Source organism: Varanus komodoensis, unplaced genomic scaffold (genome assembly GCF_004798865.1).
Source record: "Varanus komodoensis strain SLA01 unplaced genomic scaffold, ASM479886v1 scaffold327, whole genome shotgun sequence".
Classification (NCBI taxonomy): Eukaryota; Metazoa; Chordata; class Lepidosauria; order Squamata; family Varanidae; genus Varanus; species Varanus komodoensis.
Genome location: NW_025335813.1, coordinates 1 through 21,429, shown reverse-complemented (window position 1 = coordinate 21,429; position 21,429 = coordinate 1). Strand labels below are relative to the sequence as shown.

The 21,429-nt window shown below is 48.1% G+C and overlaps 1 protein-coding gene across 1 annotated transcript in view; it reads left to right on the top strand.

The window, feature by feature from the left end:
- LOC123027586 (zinc finger protein 420-like) overlaps nt 1-21,314 on the top strand; it is a 23,251-nt gene extending 1,937 nt beyond the window's left edge. Inside the window, exons 3-6 of the mRNA XM_044438526.1 lie at nt 2,309-2,435; nt 4,036-4,128; nt 4,214-5,345; nt 19,882-21,314. Of these exons, the coding sequence (XP_044294461.1) occupies nt 2,309-2,435; nt 4,036-4,128; nt 4,214-5,345; nt 19,882-21,061 (2,532 nt within the window). The 3' untranslated portion in view covers nt 21,062-21,314. The remainder of the gene's footprint in view (nt 1-2,308; nt 2,436-4,035; nt 4,129-4,213; nt 5,346-19,881) is intronic.
- The last annotated feature ends 115 nt before the right edge of the window (nt 21,315-21,429 follow it).

The following is a 21,429-nucleotide window of genomic DNA, read 5'->3' as shown; positions in this document are numbered from 1 at the left end:
AATAGAATAGAATAGAATAGAATAGAATAGAATAGAATAGAATAGAAAGAAAAGAAACATAGAAATATAGAAACAGAGTGAGTCAGAAGGGGCCTGCCAGGCCATCTATTCTGCCCCCAGCTCCAGTCAGCTCCACTCACGACATGCCCACCATGTGTATGTCCAGCCTATCTTTGAACACCCTCACCGATGGGGCCTCAATGATCTCCTGTGGAAGCCCATTCCATACCCTCGGTGTCCTAACTGTTAGGAAGTACTTCCTGGCATCTAAATTGAACCTGGGTTCCCTGGGCTTTGCTCCATTGAAGTGCATCCTGCTTCCTCTGCAGGGGAGAGCAGGTCTCTACCCACCTCTGTGTGACACCCCCTCTCATACCTGTATGTTGCCAACAGATCCCCTCCAGGCTGAAGAGACCCAGTCTCGCCTCATACGGCATCCCCTGCAAACCGGCCACCATCCTTGTGGCCCTACACTGTTCTGACTCTAACCTGGCTATATACTTCCTGTAATGAGGGGCCCAGAACTGAGCACAATACTCCAGTTGTGGGCACACCAGAGTTGTATATAGGGGTAGCCATACCTCTCTCAATCTAGAAGCCACACCTCTGGCTATGCAACCAAGGGTGGCGTTTGCCCTCTTGACCACCGCATCACACTGCCAATTCATGTTTAGCCTGCAGTCAGCCAGCACCCCGAATAGAATAGAATGGGGTGGGGATAATGTAGCCACACCAGTTGGGAAGTGCAACACATTTGGATGAGCCAATGTCTAGGACCACCACTTTGGCTAGCTCAGCCGCTCCAGCATCCCGCTTTGGCCCTGATCCAGCCTCTGCTTGAGTATCTCCAGAGGAGAGCCCAAAGCGAGATGTGGCACACAGGCCTTCTGCACCTTGTGTGGAAGAGATGCGGCACAGCTGGTTGCTGTGCAGACGGCTCCATCGGCGGGAAAGGATGGGTGGGGAGAGCCCAGATACCTCTGAACCTGCATCTCCTTGAGCCAAAAATAGGGCTTTTGAACCTGCAGGCCTAATTCTGTATTAGAGGAACATCAGAAACTGGAGTCCAGTGGTGGGAGGACCAAACAGGGCAGGCCCAGTGGCAAATGGAACAGGGCTGAAGCCATAAAAAGGCCAAAATACCAGCTTATATTAGTCAGAAGCTTCTGCAATTAACGGAAGCTTAGGAAAGGCATTTTCTTTGTTTTAGAATGGTGGGGGGATAGGCACAAATGTGGGGGGAAAGCCCCAGATGGTCAGTGGTCTGGGTAAAAGTTGTGCAGCCAAGGGATGGAAGTATGGCCTTGTGGGGGTCCCGTGGAAGACTGGCAGACCCTCCATGGAAAGGTAAAGAGCTCAGAGAGAAGTAGAAAAAGTACAGAAGCCGGAGATAACTCCTGATTCACATGCGGAAGACATTTCCCTGTCCAAGTGCATGTTGCTTTGATGGAAACCTATCAGGTTGTCCATTGCAACAGTGTTGTGAAAGCATAGTTTTTGGTAGCAAGGATCAGGACGGAGAGGTTTGGTGCCAGGGAAAGAACAAGCAGGCCAGATGGGGAGCCCAGGTGGGTGAGTCTATTATTTTATGTATTATTTATTAAACGCTTTTCCATCCCATCCCCTACAAACATCTTGGGATGGCTTACAAGAAAGAAGTAGAATAAAACCAACCCCACAGCATCCAACCATTAATATACTAAAACCCCAGTTAACTGAACATTAAAACAGCAGGAAAATAAAAAGGGTGTTGCCTGAGGCCAAAAAGAATATAACGTTGGTGCCAAGGGAACCTCTCTGGGGAGTGTATTCCATAGTTGGGGTGCCACCACAGAGAAGGCCCTCGTCCGGGCACTGTCCCTCCTGATCTCCTCCAAGGAGGGCTCCTGGAGGAGGGCCTCTGCCTCAGATCTCTAGGGATGGGAGGGCACATGGGGAAGAAGGTACTCCTTCAGGTATCCTGGACCCTAGCCGTTTAGGGTTCCAACCACCATTTAGACTTTATTTATTTAAGGTTTGTGTATGTTGTCCCATTACTTAAAAAGTCTCTAGGCGGCTTACAGAGAGTGAAACCAGAGAGTTCCAACCACTCTAAGCATCTTTCTTTTTGTCCCTGTGGAAACCACCCCCTAGGAATGCTTTTCCTGCCGGACTGGTGGCCTAGGTGGACCCTTGGTTTGGCCCAGCATGGCTCTTCTTAGGCACTTATGTTCTTGGTGCATCACTGAAAAAGCAATGGCTACGAGATCTTTTCCAGCTTATTTCCCATTAGCCATGAGGAGTACTCTCTTGCTGCATCATCTTTCAGGGTGTGGTGACCTTCGAGGAGGTGGCTGTGCATTTTACGGAGGACGAGAGGGTCCTGCTGGATCACGGCCAGAGGGCTTTGCACAAGGAAGTTATGCTGGAGAACTGGCAGACTCTGTCCTCTTTGGGTAAGGGTTCCCTCCCCAATGGCAGCATTGGGCCATTTCATTTCTTCAACAGTAGCGTTGGAAGGGGCCATGAATGTCATCAGGTCCAACCCCCTGCTGTTGCAGGACTCAAAGTTATACCATCAGCAGTGATGCATGCACTGGTTGCTTCCCGATTAGACTTCTGTAACACGCTCTATGTGGGGCTGCCCTTGAAGACGGTCTGGATACTTCAGTTGGTGCAAAATAGAGCTGCCAGGTTGCTGACGGGGACTGGGCTTTGTTCTCATATAACCCCAGTTCTCTGTCAGCTTCACTGGCTCCCCATTGAAGTCCGGGCCGAATTCAAGATGCTGGTTATTACCTGTAAAGCCCTTAACGGCTTGGGACCTCGTTACCTAAAGGAGTACCTGCGTCCATACTTACCCTCCCGCCCCCTGAGATCGGCAGCAGAGGCCCTTCTCCGGGAACCCTCCATGAAGGATATTAGGAGGGTGAGTACCCGGAGGAGGGTTTTCTCTGTGGTGGCGCCCCACCTATGGAATGCGCTCCCCAGAGAGGTCCACCTGGTGCCGTTGTTATTTGTTTTTCAGGGCCAGGCCAAGACCTTTTTATTTAAATGGTATTTTAATTAATTGTTAATTTATTTCTTGGTTTTAAATTATTGCCTGGATGTTTCCAGTTTTTATATATTTGTATTATTTATTTGTTGAAAACTGCCCCGAAGCTTATGCGAATGGGGAGGCATATAAGAATCCCAAATAAAATAAAAAATAAATCTTCTAGTGCTCCGGCCCCCTCTTGTTCTCTTCTTCTAGGCTTGCACAATTATGGCATCTCCCTGGAAGGGGAACAAGTTCTCACCTTGCAGCCTTTTGCAGCTGCTGCACACCGAAGCGTCAGACCTTTGGCTCCCCACTGGAGGACCTGGCAGGGCCTAAGAGGGTTCTTCTAAGGCTGGGTGTTTCTATGCTTAAGTAGACTGGGGGAAACCTCCTCTCTAAGCTTGGGGCTTTCTTTCCCTAAACTGAGAAGGAGACGACTGGGTTCTTCTCCCCACAGCTGACTTCCCAATGCAATTTCAGAGCATAGTTGATGGGCATGTGGTTGATGGATTCTATCAGAGGAGAGCTGCTTCTGGCGCAGAGTAGTATTTATTTATTTATTTAATGTTTTTATATGCCGTTCCCTTGCTACATAGCCTCGGGACGGCTCACAAAAGTAACAAATAAAGCAATAACAATTACAATTAAAACCTGGAAACAAACTGGCTGCACAATTAAAATATATAAATATGAAACGATTAAAATATTGTTTGAATAAAAAGGTCTTGGCCTGGTGCTGAAAAACAAATAAAGATGGCGCCAGGCGGACCTCTCTGGGGAGCGCATTCCACAGATGGGGCGCCACTGCAGAGAGAGCCCTCCTCCGGGTACTTTGCCTCCTGACAACTAGTAACTCCTGTCTTTCTGCCTCATTCCCACACACTGGAATCAAATAATCTTTCCATTCTCCCCTTTTCTTTTCTTGGGGTTGGACCAGGAAGGTTCAGTTAGGCTGTTCTGTAATCCCTGGAAATTTGCTATATGTTTTAACCATTATCTATTTCCCTCTTCCAAAGGAAGACTTCTGTTTCCTAAACCTGACCTCATTTTCCAGCTGGAAGAGGGAGAAGAGCCATGTATTGAGACCTCTGATGAAGAGTCATCTGCAGGTAACTGCATGATTGGATTCGGAATCCCTGTTGGCATATCATTCTATGGATTCTTCTTGCCCACAGTTCTTTTCTATTTCTTCAGGCTATGGGAAGATGGATGAGAATGAGGACAAAGAGCAGCAAGCTGAAGCCAAACAACTGTGGAAGAGGAAATCCAAGGAGCCTAAAAATGGAGGAACTCAAGAGGAAGGTCGGAGAGGAAATCAGAATGAATTTCTTCTAGATGCTAAAATCTTAATTAGGAAATCAAGCAGTGGCACACCTCAAAGTCTGCCAAAGAGTGAACCAACATTTAAATGTTCACAGTGTGGAAAGTGTTACAAGCAGAAAAGAAACCTGATGATACATCTAAAGATGCACAGTGGTGAGAAGCCGTATAAATGTATGCAGTGTGAGAAAAGCTTCACTCGAAAAGCAATGCTTAGTGTACATCAGAGAATGCACACTGGAGAGAGACCCTATCAGTGCTTGGCATGTCGAAAGAGATTCACTCGAAGAGCTGGTCTTAGGTTGCATCAGAGAATCCACACAGGGGAGAAACCCTATCAATGCACAGAGTGTGGAAAAAGATTCAGGCGGAGCACTGGCCTTACTGCGCACCATAAGATCCACACTGGGGAGAAGCCGTATACATGTTCTGTGTGTGGAAAGTGCTTCAGCCACAGTGCACACCTTAAAGTGCATCAAAGAATCCACACAGGGGAGAAACCATTCAGATGCTCAGAGTGCGGAAACAGCTTCAGGCAGAGGGTACACCTTACCTTACATCAAAGAATCCATACAGGAGAGAAGCCATATACATGTTCAGACTGCGGAAAGAGTTTTAGTCAAAGCATAGGCCTTACTTCTCATCAGAAGGTCCACATGGGCAAGAAGCCATATGCTTGTTCTGAGTGTGGAAAGGGCTTCAGCTGGAAGCTCTCCCTGCATATGCATCAAAACATCCACACAGGTGATAAACCCTACCAGTGTTCTGAGTGTGGCAAGCAATTCAGGTGCAGCCGAAAACTTAAGATCCATCAAAGAATTCACACAGGCCAGAGGCCATACCAGTGCTCAGTGTGTGGAAAGAGCTTTATTCGCAGCACACATCTTACATTACATCAAAGAATCCACACAGGGGAGAAGCCCTACACATGTTCAGAGTGTGGAAAGAGCTTTAGTCACAGCTCACACTTTAAAAGACATCAGAGAATCCACACAAGAGAAAAGCCATCAAACTCAGTGCTCTGAGTGAAAAAAGCAGCTCTGTTGCAGCAGATTTGTAAACGCACAGTAAAAAATTAACACAGGCTCAAAGGCACAAGCATGTTCAAAGGAAGGTCGTTCCCTCATCAAAACATGACAGGATCTTGTGAATCCTTGCAGTGACCCAAATGCAGGAAGAGCCTAAGGTGGACTACACACCCGCATTTTTCCTACCTTCACTTTTCAGTAAGGCTCATGTGTTTTGTAGCGCAATGCACAGCTGTAAGATGAGGCATCTTTGCTTGTCCCTCCTGCACTGTTTGTATCTTTAGATCTTTGTTATGCTGTCTCTTGTTGTCCTCTGTATAGGGCATTTCTGAAGAAATAATTTTTTGCTTTAGGAAGATCTCTCTTTCATTCCATTTTTCATCACATTTGAGACACAATTAGATACAGGATTAGACAGAAAAACAGTTGTAAAGCTCTCAGAATTCCTCAGCCTGCTATGCTGAAAAAATTAAACAATACAGTTTTGAGGGTCTCTTTTCATTTAACAAGTATATTCACTTCATCACTTTACATCATTATCATTATCAATATCATTATTATTAATTCATTTCTGTACCATTTCATAGCCAAAGCTCTCTGGAAGGTTTAAACCAATCCATGAAAGCAAACAAGAAGATGTAATGCAAATGTAACAGTCAATCAGCATTAAAAAAAAATTAAGCAGCTGAAATTTTCCATTAAAAAGTGACCCATTAAAAATGAAAATGGGCAATTCCTTCAAGCCCCTGGGGAGCCAAGTAAATCTCTGAAGGCTTTGACATAAAGGCTTGTCTTAACCTGTGCTGAAATGATGGCCAAGTTAGTGGCAGGTGGACTGCAATGGGCAGGTTTTTCCCTTGATGAGGGAGCCACCACAGAGAAAGCCCTTCCCCTTCTTGTCCCCTTCCATGCTTCCTTTGGCACTGGCACTTGGGAGAAGGCCCCAGAGCTTCTCTGTGTGTGAGAGCAAAGATGCCTTTTGTGCATCTCCTGCCATGGAAAAATCTTAGATGGCTGATTTCAGCCTTCTAAGTGTGGCCCCTCAGAACCTGTAGAAAGGGATGCTGAGGTGCCATCAGGATGCTATACATCTTGCCAGAGCCTGTCCTTTCCCCTCACCCCAAAAATCTCAACTTTATGGCTGTCTTTGTGAGAAAGATGGGAGGTCGCTCCAGTTTGGAGATTCAGGTCTTACCTTGGGACAAGTTTCCAGAGTTGGAGCTGCAATTACACATTTTGCATACTTTGATTCTACCATCATATTCAAAGGAGGCCACAGCCAAGAAATCCAAGGAAGACTGAGAGTTGGAAGGGCAGCAAAGAAGGAACTAGAGAAGATCAAGTCTGAGGACGTTCACTGAAGACCAAGCCCATGATCACCAAAGCTAGTGTACTCCCAGTCACGATGTCTGAGTATGAAAGTCGAAGGGTGAAGAAGCTAGACGGGAAGAAAAAGGATGTGTTCGAAACATGGTGCTGGAGGAGGGCATTGTGAATAACCTGGACTGACAAGAGAGACAGATCAGTTCCAGAGAGAGCTCTCCATAGAAGCAAAAATGGCAATCTTGCTACGGAAAGTCAAGGGAGAAGAATAAAAGGAAGGCCAAAGAAAAGATGGATGGGAGTCCATCAAGGAAGTCACCACCTTGAATTTAGGACAGCTAAATCAGAGATGACTAGACAGCATGTAATAGCAACAACCTCTACCTGTGCCAGCCCAGGGTTAATACTCCGATATGCAATTCTTTATTCTAGTTCTGGCCCACCTAATAATCTGTCTCAAAAATAATTTTATCATCAGATTTCTAATAGTTTTAAGGAAAAAGGAAGATATCCTCCATTCCCCTCTAAAAAAACCCCTGATTATCTGCAAGCTTTAGCTTCTTCCTGAGTTAAGGAAGAGAAGGCCAACTTGTTTCTCCTCCTTCCAACTCTTTTGACTGGTCATCTTCTCCTGCAAGACTCTGGGGAACTCTGGTACAGCTCCGTTTTCTCTTCTCTCTTCAAAATGTTGGGACACCAGCACTCTCTACCTTCCAAGGTGCCTTCTAAGGGGATGCACAGCGTGCTTCTCCACTTCATTGAAGGGTCGTTTTTCTTTTCTTTTTTAATTTTCTTAACATAAACAGAATACAAAGAGAAGAAAAGTATGTGTAAAATAAAGTAGAATAGAACAAAGCTGCCAAGGGATTTGAAACAAGTACAACCAATACATTCATGCCCACAAATTTCAAAAAGACCAAAAATATCATTTGACACTCTGGAAGTTCAGAAAAGAGGGAGTTATTCTATACACCAACAAATTTTCCAATTGGTTTAAGTCAATTATAGATCCTCAGCTACTTTTTAAAGAGCTCCCTTTTACAGCCCATTAATTGTACTGAATATAATAGGATTTCCATTTGTCCTTAAATGGAAGGGTTCTCTTTCCACCTGCAGTTGCTGGGCAGGTTGCGAGCTGGTGCAAAAAAAGGGGGGGGGAGATGGCAAAATGGGCACCACCATCTGTTAGACCCTGTATGTCACTAACGGGTCCCCTCGGAGTCTCCTCAAGGCTGAAAAGACCCAGTTCCCTCAGTCTCACCTCATATGGCTCCCTGCAATTTTGCCACCATCCTTGTGGCCCTGCACTGCTCTCTAACCTGGCTATATCCTTCCTGTAATGTGGAGCCCAGAACTGAACACAATATTCCAGTTGCAGGCACACCAGTGTTGTATAGAGTGGTAGTAATACCTCTCTCGATCTAGAAGCCATACTTCTGGCTATGCAACCAAGGGTGGCGTTCGCCCTTTTGACCACCACATCACACTGCTGACTCATGTTTAGCCTGCAGTCAACCAGCACCCCAAGATCCCCTTCACAAGTGCTGCTGTCCAGCCACTTGTCCCCTAACCTGTACTTATGACACCCATTCCTATGCCCCAAGTGCAAGACCTTGCACTTGTCCATATGGAAAGCCATCCTGTTGTCCCCTCCCCCCTTCCTTAGTCTGTCGATACTTCTGGATCTCTAGAACCTGCTCCTCAATTGTGGCCACTACCCCCATTTTAGTATCATCTGCGAATTTGATCAGCAGACAGGTCATCTCTTCCAGGTCATTGATGGAAAGATTGAACAGGATCAGTGCCAGGACAGAGCCCTGGGGGAACCTTGCTCATCACCGGCTGCCATCCCAAAGATTCCCCACTAATAGTTACCCTAAAAAAGATGCAGTGCAGCACCCCAGAACCGCTGATCAAGATTGAGAAGACCTGCATTGCCACCATGCATTTCCCCATGATCTGCCACTCTTGCTAAGGGAGGAAGGTAAAGTTCATCTCTTAAATTCATTCATTTATTAACTTTATTACTATCTTGCTGAATTCCAAAAATGTTTCTAGGTGATTCACAGAAATTACATTCCAAAGTCACATAAACAATTGTATACCAGGTAAAACCAACCAACCAACCAAGAAAACAACAGAAAGAGTTCCTGTTGTTAGAATAATTTGTGAGGAGTGAACACACAGCCAGGAGTATGGAAACATCTTCTCTTAAAAATGTAATCAATCTTTCCAAGAGCAAATATTTCATGAACCTGATTCTTCTCCCCCAGGTTTTATACCTGAAGGCTGCATTCTGCCTGATTCTCAATCATTATTTCAGATAAGATATTTTTTAAAAAATATGCTGGATCATGGAGAAAGCTAGGGAGTTCCAGAAAAACATCTACTTCTGCTTCATTGACTATGCTAAAGCCTTTGATTATGTGGATCATGACAAATTGTCGCAAGTTCTTAAAGAGATGGGCGTACCAGACCATCTTATTTGTCTCTTGAGAAACCTTTATGCGGGTCAAGAAGCAACAGTGAGAACTGGACACGAAACCACTGATTGGTTCAAAATTGAGAAAGGAGTTTGGCAAGGCTGTATACTGTCGCCCTGCCTATTTAACTTATATGCAGAGCACATCATGAGAAAGGCGGGGCTAGATGAATCACAACTTGGAATTAAGATTGCTGGGAGAAATATCAACAACCTCAGATATGCAGATGATACAACTCTAATGGCAGAAAGTGAAGAGGAACTAAAGAGCCTCTTGATGTGGGTGAAGAAAGAGAGTGCAAAAGTTGGCTTGAAACTCAACATTAAGAAAACTAAGATCATGGCATCCGGTCCTCTCACTTCCTGGCAAATAGATGGGGAAGAAATGGAGGTAGTGACAGATTTTATTTTCCTGGGCTCCAAGATCACCGCAGAAGGGGACTGCAGCCAAGAAATTAAAAGACGCTTGCCCCTGGGAAGGAAAGCTATGGCAAATCTAGACAGCATACTAAAAAGCAGAGACATCACCCTGCCAACAAAAGTGCATATAGTCAAGGCTATGGTTTTCCCAGTCGTAATGTATGGCTGTGAAAGTTGGACCATAAGGAAGGCTGAGCCCCAAAGGATTGAGGTCTTTGAATTGTGGTGCTGGCGGAGACTCCTGCGAATCCCTTGGACTGCAAGGCTATCAAACCGGTCAGTTCTAGAGGAGATCAACCCTGACTGCTCTTTAGAAGGCCAGATCCTGAAGATGAAACTCAAATACTTTAGCCACCTAATGAGAAGGAAGGACTTCCTAGAGAAGAGTCTAATGCTGGGAACAATAGATGGCAAAAGAAGAAGGGGACAGCAGAGGATGAGGTGGCTGGATGGAGTCATGGGGGCAGTGGGCATGAGTTTAAGTGGAGTCCGGGGGATGGTGGAGGACAGGAAGGCCTGGAGGAATGTTATTCATGGGGTCACGATGGGTCGGACACGACTTCGCGACTAATAACAACAATTTTTAAAAATGTGTTTCACAGATCAGATGCCATCTTTGGTGTTTGCTGCTAGTTGGGGGGAGATGGCCGTGATTGCAGTCGCCACCCAAAGTGGAGTTTGCAACCTGAGTCAAACTTTTAATGAATTTTTTTTTTTTGCGACCCGATTTGGTCATGAACTGAGGCATTCGTGAGCCAGAGTATCACTGTAAATACAATTAGATAAAAAGGTACCACTTCAGTGGGAAGGTGACAGCCTTGCGTGTACTTGGGTGTTTGGTCATGCCATGCCGGCCAGATGACTACGGAGACTGTCTGCGGACAAACACTGGCTCCCTCGGCTAGGAAACGGAGATGAACACCGCCCCCAAGAGTCAGACATGACTGGACATGACTGTCAAGGGGAAACCTTTACCTTTCCTTTACTTAGCACCTAATAATGGGATTGAGTTACAAGAAGGCAGAATATCCAGACAGTCCTCCTGATGGGCATCGCAGTGGCGCAATGGAACCTCTGCCCGGGCAGAAGGAGGTCTCCGTTCGGGGCTGGGCGGGAAGGAGCGGATCTTCCAGCAGAGACGGACCATCGTCCACCAGAGATCCTTCTAACCGGATTCGTGAACAGTGCTTGGACTCCAGGTCAGGTGGCCCCTTCTACTGGAGCAAGATGGGGAAAAAATGAAGATCCCGGGGGATGCTTTTCCGCCCGCTTCCCCCGGGCGCTGCCCTCCATCAAACACGCTGCTGCTTCTGCTGTAACCCAGCTTCCCCTCCCCAGCCACATGAGCAAGCGGGGCGTCTTTCCCTCTATGTCCGCAAATGCAACCGCCAAAAGCCCATCACTCCAATTTGCACCTTCTGTGCCCTTCGCGCACCTCCCTTCTCCCCGCACCAAAACACCAGCCACCCAATTTCCCTTAGTGGAAAATGAAGGGGTGGGCTAAGTCAGGTCTCTCCCCATTATTTTTATTTCCTGCCTCTCTGGGAAGCTGAGCTCAGTGGAGGACTGAGCTGCAGAACCCTCCCCCCATCCCTCCCCGTCTGTCCGCCAACCCCTCAATGTGCAATTCTTCCCCCTCTGCGACTGAGGCGGCACTTCCGGCTCCCCCGCGACCTCTTCGGAGGGCGCCCTCGCCGTGAGACCGGCCGACGGCACCATAGAGATAAGGCCACATCGCAGCCTGTCGCGCTCGCCTGGCGCCCAAGCAGAGCCGGACGTCAAGGCTGCGCGCGGTGCTGTTCGCGCCCCTCTGTGCACTGCGGACCCCCTGCCTGGACTTTGGCCTCCTCGCGAGTTGGCCCGGCCCGGCGCTGAGGCCCGGCTGGGCTCCAGGTGCGAATTGCGCGGGGGTCGGGGGGGGGCCTTACCGAGGGGGCTGCTGCCTGCAAGCCGCTCGCGATGCCCGGGGATGCTCCCGGGGCCGCCCTGCTTTTCCCAAGAACGGGCTGCATCCTTCCCCCGACACGTGCGCCGCCGGGCGGGGGAGAGGGGCTCCGCAATGGACGCGCGCATCGCGAGGGAGGGAGGAAACTTTGCAGGAAAGATGCCCCGGGGGAGGAACCAGGAGAGGGGCTTCCCTTGAGGTTGACAGTCACGTGGCGTCGGGGGGACCCCCGCGGGAAGCCCCCTTCGTCACCATCAGAAGAGTCCCGCCGCATGACAGCACGGCCCATCGGTTCATGCATCCCGTTCGTCCGCGGCCAACCCGCCTCCCCCCGGAAACGACTCCCTGCAGCCCATGTTCCCTAACAACTGGGGTACATGGCCATCTTGCCTATGATCCTGAAAGGAGGACCACTGGCTAGCCTGCTCCTCCATGAATTTGCCCAATCCCCTTTTGAAGCCCTCCCAGCGGGGGCCCTCACCGCAGGCCACGGCATCAAATCCTAAAATCCAGCCAGGCATGGTGCAAAGGCTTTCCCGCGGCAACAATTATTCTTGGCACTTCACAATCATCCCCCCCCCCCACCTTCTTCCTCTTGCAAGCAGCTCGGAGCCACTCACACAGTCCTCTGTCCTTTCTTCCTCGCAACAACAGCCCTGTGAGGTAGGCCAGACCAAAGTGGAATGGCTGGCCCAGAGACACCCAGGGAGCTTCGGGGCTGTGAGGGTACTAGAACCCAGATCCCCCAGGCCCACAGTCTGGCCACTACACAACAGTGGCTGGCTTTGTGGGATGACCCTTTGGGGTGCTAAGATGATGATGGAAACATTATCTCCCATTCCACATTCTCCACACCATCATGTCTGCCCACCCTCTCCAGGGTGACTCTGTGTAAGGGAATGTTGACTCCTTCCTCTTCCCCTTCTCCTAGGTGAGAGCCAGCAGCCGGAAGACAGGAGAAACGGAAGGGCCAACTGGAACTGGAAGGGCCACCTGTGTGGAGGTGAAGAGCCCGACTGACATGGAGGTCTTTGTCACAGGCAGTGGGGCGGCTTCAGTGCCCAGTTCAGGATTGGTTTCTCTGCAGGGAGCAGGAAAAACAGCCGCGATGCAGCCTGCCAAGGTGCGCAGGGACCATAGGCGAGGGACTTGGGGAAAAGGGCGAGGCACAGTTGTGCTGGAACTGGGTTGCCTCTGGAGCTCAAAGCTGCCTGGTTCTTTCCTCTTGTTTTGGAGGGTGTGAGAGGCAAACGGCCCACAGGCTGTGAACTCCTTTGACCTTGGCACATGAATGTGAGCAGTTTCTCCTTGCATCCCCTGCTGCTTGATTTTGATCTTTGGCAACTCCCCCTGAGGTTAAGCAGACTTCTTGGTGTCCATGGCACCCTTTTGAATGGCACCAGGGACTGTCCAACTGCCCTAGGAGAGGGAGTGCCTTGCAGCTCTTGACCTCATCTGGGTGGCCATGGGGTTCTTGGCAGCCCCGTCTCCAAGGGACATGGGATGGGGAGTCCCGTCCCGCTTGCAGCTGAAAGAACCCTTGTGAATGACTATCCAAGGTCAGAAATCAGCCCTGGAGGAGGTAAATGGATTTGCCAGGTGTCCAAGAGGGGTTGTCCTAGTTGCGAAGTTGTGTCCGATCCATTGCGACCCCATGGACAACCTTCCTCCAGGCCTTCCTGTCCACCATCCCCCAGAGTCCACTTAAGCTCACACCGACTGCTTCAGTGACTCCATCCAGCCACCCCATTCTCTGCCGTCCCCTCCTTCTTTTGCCATCTATTGTTCCCAGCATTAGACTCTTCTCCAGGGAGTCCCTCCTTCTCATTAGGTGGCCAAAGTATTTGAGTTTCATCTTCAGGATCTGGCCTTCTAAAGAGCAGTCAGGGTTGATCTCTAGGACTGACTGGTTTGATCACCTTGCTGTCCAAGGGACTCACAGGAGTACCTCCTCCAGCACCACAATTCAGCCTCAGTTCTTCGGCGCTCAGCCTTCCTTATGGTCCAGCTTTCACAGCCATACATTGCAACTGGGAAAACCATAGCCTTGACTACACACACTTTTGTCAGCAGGGTGATGTCTCTGGTTTTTAGCATGCTGTAATGCTCCCAACCCCACCTTAGGAGCAGCTCGAAATGCCCCACGGCTTCCTTCTTAAGCCCTCTCTCCTCCACATGAATCCAATGCAACTGCATGGGCCCAGAGATCTTGGGGTGCACCCTAGCCGGGATTTTGGATAGGCTGCATCAGTTCTCCATTTCCATGCAGCCCTGCCCTTTAAGGAGAGTGTGGAGGTTAGGTAAAGAAACTCCTTTTTTCTGTAGCAAAAAACAGGTGATCCACAACCCACAGTGGCTCCTTGCCCTTGTCAAAATGTCATTCTCCCTTAAAAGACACTCTGCACATGTTCAGAAGTACAGTGGGACCTTGGCTCACGAACTTAATCTGTTCCATGACTCAGGTCGCTACCCAAATTGGTCACGAGCCAAGTCAAATTCCCCCATAAGGTTAATTCGTTCTGTAACTATCTTTTTAATCACAAAAATTTGAAACAAAGTAACTAAGTACAGTACAATAGAGAACACTAACCTAGGTGGGGGGGGGAGGTTATTGTTTGGAGGGAGAGTCCAAACCATAATAGTGCGATAGCGATCGTGCTCGGGGTGTCGGGGAGATGGCCACAATCGTGATCGTGTTCCCGCGGCAACATGGCCGCAATTGTGGTCATCACCCAATGCAGAATTCGTGAACGGAGGCAAAATTTTTCTGAAATTTCTGCTCACAATCCGATTTGGTCGTGAACTGAGGCGGTCGTGAGCCGAGGTACCACTGTACTGAGAATTATACACTAGTCGAGTTGGAAGGGGTCAGAAGGCCATCAGGTCCAACCCCCTCCTGGTGCAGGACACTGAGTTACACCATCCCATTCAGCTGACTGCCCAGATGCTTTTTAAAGGTCCCCAGCTATTCTGAGTCCACAACTTCCTCAGGTTCTTCTTCATATGCAGATCCCAGAGTATAGCCAGAAGACACATTAAGCATCACTGTGCTGAAGCTAAGCAGGTCTGGGGCTGGCCTGAGCTTGGAGGGGAAACTCCCTGGAAACAGCAGTAGCCACCTTGAGCCCCACAATGGGAGAAAGGTGGGATATAAATATAATTAAATAAATAGGGTTGGGCCGAGCTCTATCAAAATCTTTTGCAGATTCCTCCTCTTCCACAGCCAGAAGGAAGTCAGCATATGCTGGTGGACCTCTGGGTATGCAACCAGCAACTTTCCTCTCCATCAATGTGGGGCTCAACTCTTGGGGAGCACCCCATGGATACTGGGTGGGCTCCTCAGGAACTCTGGACTGCTGCAAAGTGGACCAGAGTCCAGAAAACCAAGCTCCGGGAATCCGAGGTAGTCCCACCCTCCAATGGATTTGATCCACATCCCTTGGTCTCAAGTGCCCATAGAGTGACCAAAATCCGCTCACCTTTAATTTCTTGCAAAGACGAAGTGGAATTCTGCAATTTTTGTGTGTTTGATTCAAAAACAGCTGTTTTGTTTGTTTGTTTGTTTTTCATTCTAATAAACCCACTTGGCAAATACTCAGTTATTAGTGGTATTTATTTATTTATTTAAATCATTTCTATCCCATCCTACATGAGAAGAACGTCCCAGGACAGCTTACAAAATTTTTAATAATAACAACAACAAACAATAACAAAAGTTATATCAATTAATAACAACAAATAACCCTATAAACAGCAAAAACACAATCTCAGCAAAAGTCCAAATCAAAATCAAAGTCGGAAACAAAGGCAAAACCAAAAACGATAAGGGACTGTGGATGTTAAAACCAATTAAAATTTCTAAATAAAAAGGTACAGTGGTATTTCAGCTCATGAATGCCTCAGTTCATGACCAAATCAGGTCGCGAACTCCACATTGGGTGACGAGCACGATAGTGCCCGCCTTCCTTGCACGGGCGCGATCACAGTCGTGCTGGGGGTAGGGGGGAGATTTGTTTGTTTGTTTAGGAGATGTATAGGCTGTCCATCACTGTCGTCTCTGGATGGCATACAGTATATTATAAATCCTAAACAAAACAAGTTGGCTACACCACGAATGAGAATAAAAATGGCATGGTTAAAAAAATATGGACTGATATTTTAAAGTTAATCAACTTTAATTGTATTTTTATTTATTTAAAGTTGATTAACTTTAAAATATCGGTCAAATAAAAAGGTCTTGACCTGGTGCCGAAAAGCATATAATGATGGTGCCAGGCAGACCTCTTTGGGGAGCGCATTCCATAGTTGGGGCACCACTGCGAAGAAGGCCCTCCTCCTAGTACTCTTGTCTCCTGACCTCTTTCACAGAGGGTTCCTGAAGGGGGGCCTCTGCTGCCTATCTTAGGGGGCGGGAGAGCATATAATGAAAAAGGCCCTATGGCCGCAATCTTTGTTGTTTTTTGTCACTTTGTTTCAAATTTTTGTGATTTAAAAAAAAATGGTTACAGAACGGATTAAACTTATTTACATTGAACTTATGGGGAAATTTGACTTGGGTCATGACCAATTTGGGTTGTGACTGGAGTCATGGAACGGATTAGTTTGTGAGCCAAGGTACCACTGTATTTGACTCACCAGTGCTATTTGAACGTTCGACTAACCAGTGGACTCTTAAAAGAGAGAGAGAGAGCAAAGACCAACCCTGCATAGGTCCTTCTGGGAGTTGGCAGGTTCCCCGTCCAGCTGGTGGTGTGGAGCATCCTGTGTGTGGCAATAACAATTCCTTCTTTCTTCAGGTTCTGGTGACCTCTGAGGAAGTGACCGTTTATTTTACGGCGGAGGAGTGGGCGCTGCTGGATCCGGGCCAGAGGGCTCTCTACAAGGAAGTGATGCTGGAGAATTACAGGAATGTAGCTTCCCTGGGTGAGTATCAGTCATTTCCTTATGCTTCCTTTAGCGCTGTTAGGGATTTCACACTGCCGTGGGTAGGGGGTTGCTGAGCCCTGGGCCGGATCCTGCTCTCTGGGCTGTGCTGTTACAGCCCTGAGCTTGCCTTGAGCTTTGCCACAGGGACAAGTGAGGACTGCTCTGGGTTGGGTCACTTGCCACCCCAAGGGCCTGGAGGGCCCCTCCATTCTTCCGCCCTCTCCCTTCCCCAGTTTAATTGCCAGGCCCTGGCGGAGGGACAGATTCTGCATTCTGGCTCTCCTTCCTTCCTTTCCCCACCTGGGATCTGTGTAGCCAGGCTCACTCGGAGGAGGTGCGATTACCTGGCCGGCATGCACGATAGCCGAAGGGACACACAACGGCTGCTGAGCGGCTTTATGGGGGTGCATGCTGGTCTTTTTCTCCCACTGAAGGTTTTCTGCTTGGCAAACAATCGTCAAGATTAGCACTAGTGCCAGAGAGATTCTAGGCATCACTTGAATTCCTTGGGCCTATCCCAAGCGACCTCAACCTCAAGGCAAGGTGGCTTTAGCCAGGTGCTTTGAAGTCAGTCAGTGGGTTTGGTAGCCCCACCTGGCCACATCCTCTAACAAAGACGTCCCCAGTTGGAGAGTTCCTCATTTGGTTCCTCTCAGTGTGGAGTTCTCTACCATGAGAGGCAGTGAAGGCCTCCCCATTCGGATGGCTTCAAAAGGGAATTGGACACTTTATTTTATTTTATTTAAAATATTTATATGCCGTCCTAATCGCAAAAATGCCTCAGGACAGCTTACAATATAACTTTCGTGGCTGCTGGTCCCAATAGCTCCAAGCCAGCTCCTATCCCAGGGGAGATCTGCCCATGTACACCAGGTGCAGGGGAACATGGGTGGGAGGGTGCTGACACAGTCTTTCATGAGACACGGGTTGGCCACTGCATGAACAGAATGCTGGGAAGATGGACTCGTGGTCCGATCCAGCACGGCTCGTATGTCCCTCCCAGGGTTGGGATGGGCCCTGTGGGAATCCGTCCCTCTGACATCTGCACACTTTCTCTTGCGCTCTGCCTGGCCCTGCAAAGTCAGCTGAGCCAAGAGGAAACGCTTGTGGGCCCTCATTGCACAACCAGCGACCTTCCCATCAGGCGCAGCTTCCCAAAGCACGGCTGCAACATGCAGAAGAGGGCTGCTGTGAGCGGCTGCACCAGGTGCCATTCCTGATGGCCAACCTTCTTCCCCGTCTGGTGGGGACAGCAGCCCAGCTGCAGAAGAGGGGCACTGCTTGCACGGATCATGGGACTCGATTCCTGGGGAGCGCCCTGCAGATGCTGGGAGTGCTCCCCAGGGACATGGGCCCAGGGCTGTTGCAAAGCGAACCAGAGTCCAAGGAGCTGAGCTGGGGAACCTGACGGATTCCCATGCCCAAACAGTTCCTGAGAACATGAGCACAGAAGTGGGTAGAGACCTGTTCTCCCCTGCAGAGGAGGGCAGGATGCGTTCCAATGGAGCCAAGCTAAGGGAATCAAGGTTCAATTTGGATGCCAGGAAGTACTTCCTGGTGGTTAGGACCCCTAGGGTATGGAATGTGTTCCCACAGGAAGTGGTTGAAGCCCCATCAGTGAGGGTGTTCAAGGATAGGCTGGACATGCACATGGTAGGCATGTCATGAAGTCCAGGCCCAATTTAAGGATGACCTATTAAGCCCTAAATGGCTTGGGTCCTGGATACCTGAAGGAGCGCCTTCTCCCTTATGAGCTCTTGTGCCCCTGAGATCTGAGTCAGAGGCCCTCCACTGGGAGCCGTCCTTTCGAGATCAAGAGGGAACTACACATAGTTCTCTGCGGTGGCACCCCGATTGTGGAACACGCTCCCCAGAGAGGTCCGCATGGTGCCAATGCTTCTTTCCTTTCGGTGTCAGGCAAAACCCTTTTTATGCTCCCAGTATTTTAATTGTTAACTTGTTTTATATAGTGGAGTTATATTTTAACATTGGATGTTAAGCAACTGTTATTCTTATGTCTATTTTTAGGATTAATTGGCTGTAAACTGTCCCGAGAAATCTAAGTATTGGGACAGCATAGAAAAGTTTTAAATGAATGAATAAATAAATGAGCAGAGCCAGCTGGACCCAGGGGTCAGACTAGATGGACCAGGAGGCCCCTTCTGATTTGCTCTGTTTCTAAGTGCTGCTGAGCTCATCTCCTGTTTCTGGGCTTTCACTTGGGCATCTGGTTGGCCACTGGGGCACCAGGCCACTGGGCCAGGGAGGCCTCTGATCCAGAGCAGCAGAGCTATGAGGTTCAGAGAGCAGACCCCCAAAAGGCTTCCTTCTGGGTAGACCATTACAGGATTGAATTTTCCACCCCAGCCTTGCTTCTCCTTAGACTGCAGTGGTGCCCTACTTGGGTGTCCTCATGGGCAGCTGGTGCAGAATGCAGGGAAAATAGACTCATGGCCTGATCCAGCCCAGTTCTCCTTATGCTCTTAGAATCACAGAATAGTAGAGTTGGAAGGGGGCATGAAGGCCATCAGATCCAACCCTCTGCTGGTGCAGGGCACCACGTTACATCATCCCACTCAGATGGCTGCCCAGTTTGTTTTGGAATGTCTCCAGTGTGGGAGAGCCCAGGACCTCTCCAGGCAGCTGGTTCCACTGTTGTATTGCTCTGACAGTGAGGAAGCTTTTCCTGATGTCCAGCCTGAATCTGGGTTGTCACAACTTGAATTGATTATTCTGTGTCCTGTTATTCCATGTCCTCTTGCCCTGCTCTGACTTTGTACCTGGCAGCATATTTAAGCCACCTCTTCTCTCTCTCTCTCCACATTCCAGCAGAAGATGGGCAGGGCGGTTCCTATTCTCAGGAGCAGTTCCACATCTCATCCAGAACAACCCAGGAAGAAACAAAGGATGAGACCTTTGAGAATCACTATGGCTCGAAGAGACAGGAGCAAAGTCCAGAAAAGACTGGTGGGAATAAAGGCACTCTAAGCCAGCAGAAAGACCACCAGGGAAAGGACAGGAGTGGGCATTTCTCATGTGGGAAACCCTTCCATTCTAAACCTGAACTTAGTCTGCACAGCAGGAGTCACACAGGGACTGTAGGACAGGACTGTGGAGAGCGTGTCTACCGCACCACATACTTTATTTCGCATCGGAGTGTACACACCAAGGAGAATCCATTTGCATGCCTGGAATTAGAACAGAGCTTCAGCCATCCTACAACTCTCACCAGGCATCAGGGAACCCACACAGGGAAGAAACCATACAGATGCTTGGAGTGTGGAACAAGCTATACTCAGAGGTCACAACTTACTTTGCATCAGAGAATACACACAGGAAAGAATTCTTCTAAATGCTTGGATTCCAGAAAGAGCTTTTGTCAGAGAACACACCTCACATCCCATCAAAGACTTAACACATTTCAGTGTTTGGAGTGTGGAAAGCACTTTCAGCAGCGCACGGCTCTTACTAAACATCAAAGATGTCACCGAAGGGACAAACCTCACAGATGCCTTCAGTGTGGAAAAGGCTTCAGTCAAAAGTCAAGCCTTCTTTTACATCAAAGAGTCCACACTGGAGAGAAACCGTATAAATGCATGGAGTGTGGAAAGAGCCTCGGCTACAGTTCTCAACTTAATCAACACCGAAGAATACACACAGGGGAGAAACCATTTGTATGCAAGGACTGTGGAAAGAGCTTCTGCCACAGCACAAGCCTTAGTTCACACAGGAGAGTTCACACTGGGGAGAAACCATTTAAATGCTTGGAGTGTGGAAAGAGTTTCAGTCATAGCACGTACCTTACTTCACATAAGAGATTACACACAGGGGAGAAGCCATACAAATGCCTGGAATGTGGAAAGAGTTTCAGCCAAAAAGCACACCTTACTTCCCATCAGAGAATCCATACAGGGGAAAAGCCATATAAATGCTTGGAATGTGGAAGGAGCTTCACTCAGAGCTCACACCTCACTTTGCATCAGCGAGGCCACACTGGAGAGAAGCCGTATAAATGCTTGGTATGTGGAAAGAGATTCAGCAATCGCACCTATCTTACTTGCCATCAGAGGATCCATACCGGAGAGAAGCCATATCTGTGCCTGCAGTGCGGAAAGAGCTTCAGCCAGAGTTCAAGCCTTATTTCACATAAAAAAACCCACACTGGAGAAAAACCATATAAATGCATGGAATGTGGAAAAAAATTCAGTCATAGTTCTCAATTAACTCAACATCAAAGAATACACACAGGGGAAAAACCATATGCATGTTTACAATGTCAAAGAAGCTTCAATAGTAGCAGTGGCCTTACTTCCCACATGAGAGTTCACACAGGAGAGAAAATGTATCAGTGTCTGGAATGTGGAAAGAGGTTCAGCCATGGTACAAACCTTACTTCACATATGAGAATCCACACAGGGGGGAAACCATATCGGTGCATCGAGTGTGGAAAATACTTCAGTCACAGGACAAGGCTCACTACACATCAAAACATCCACAGATGGAAGAAACCATATACCTGTTTTGAGTGTGGAAAGAGCTTCAACTCTAGTTCAGGTCTTACTTCTCACCGCAGAATCCACACAGGAGAAAAACCATAGAAATGCATGGTGTGTGGAGAGAACTTTTCTCCACTATACCACACTCCCTACTTTGCATCAGAGAATTCACAATGAAGAGATAAATGACTCGGGTATGAAATGAACTTTTGGTGGAATGCATGCTTTAGTTTAAATCAAAGAATGCACACAAGAGAAAATCCACATGCGTGTTTGGAGTTGGAAAATGCTTTCGGTGCAACACATACTTTATATCCATGAAAGAATGTACATGGGAGATACACCATAAAATCATTGGATCATATCAGAAGTCTTTATTACCAGGAGCCCCATAGAACTAAAACTGCCTGGAGGACTTAGACTATAATAATAATAATAATAATAATAATAATAATAATAATAATAATAAT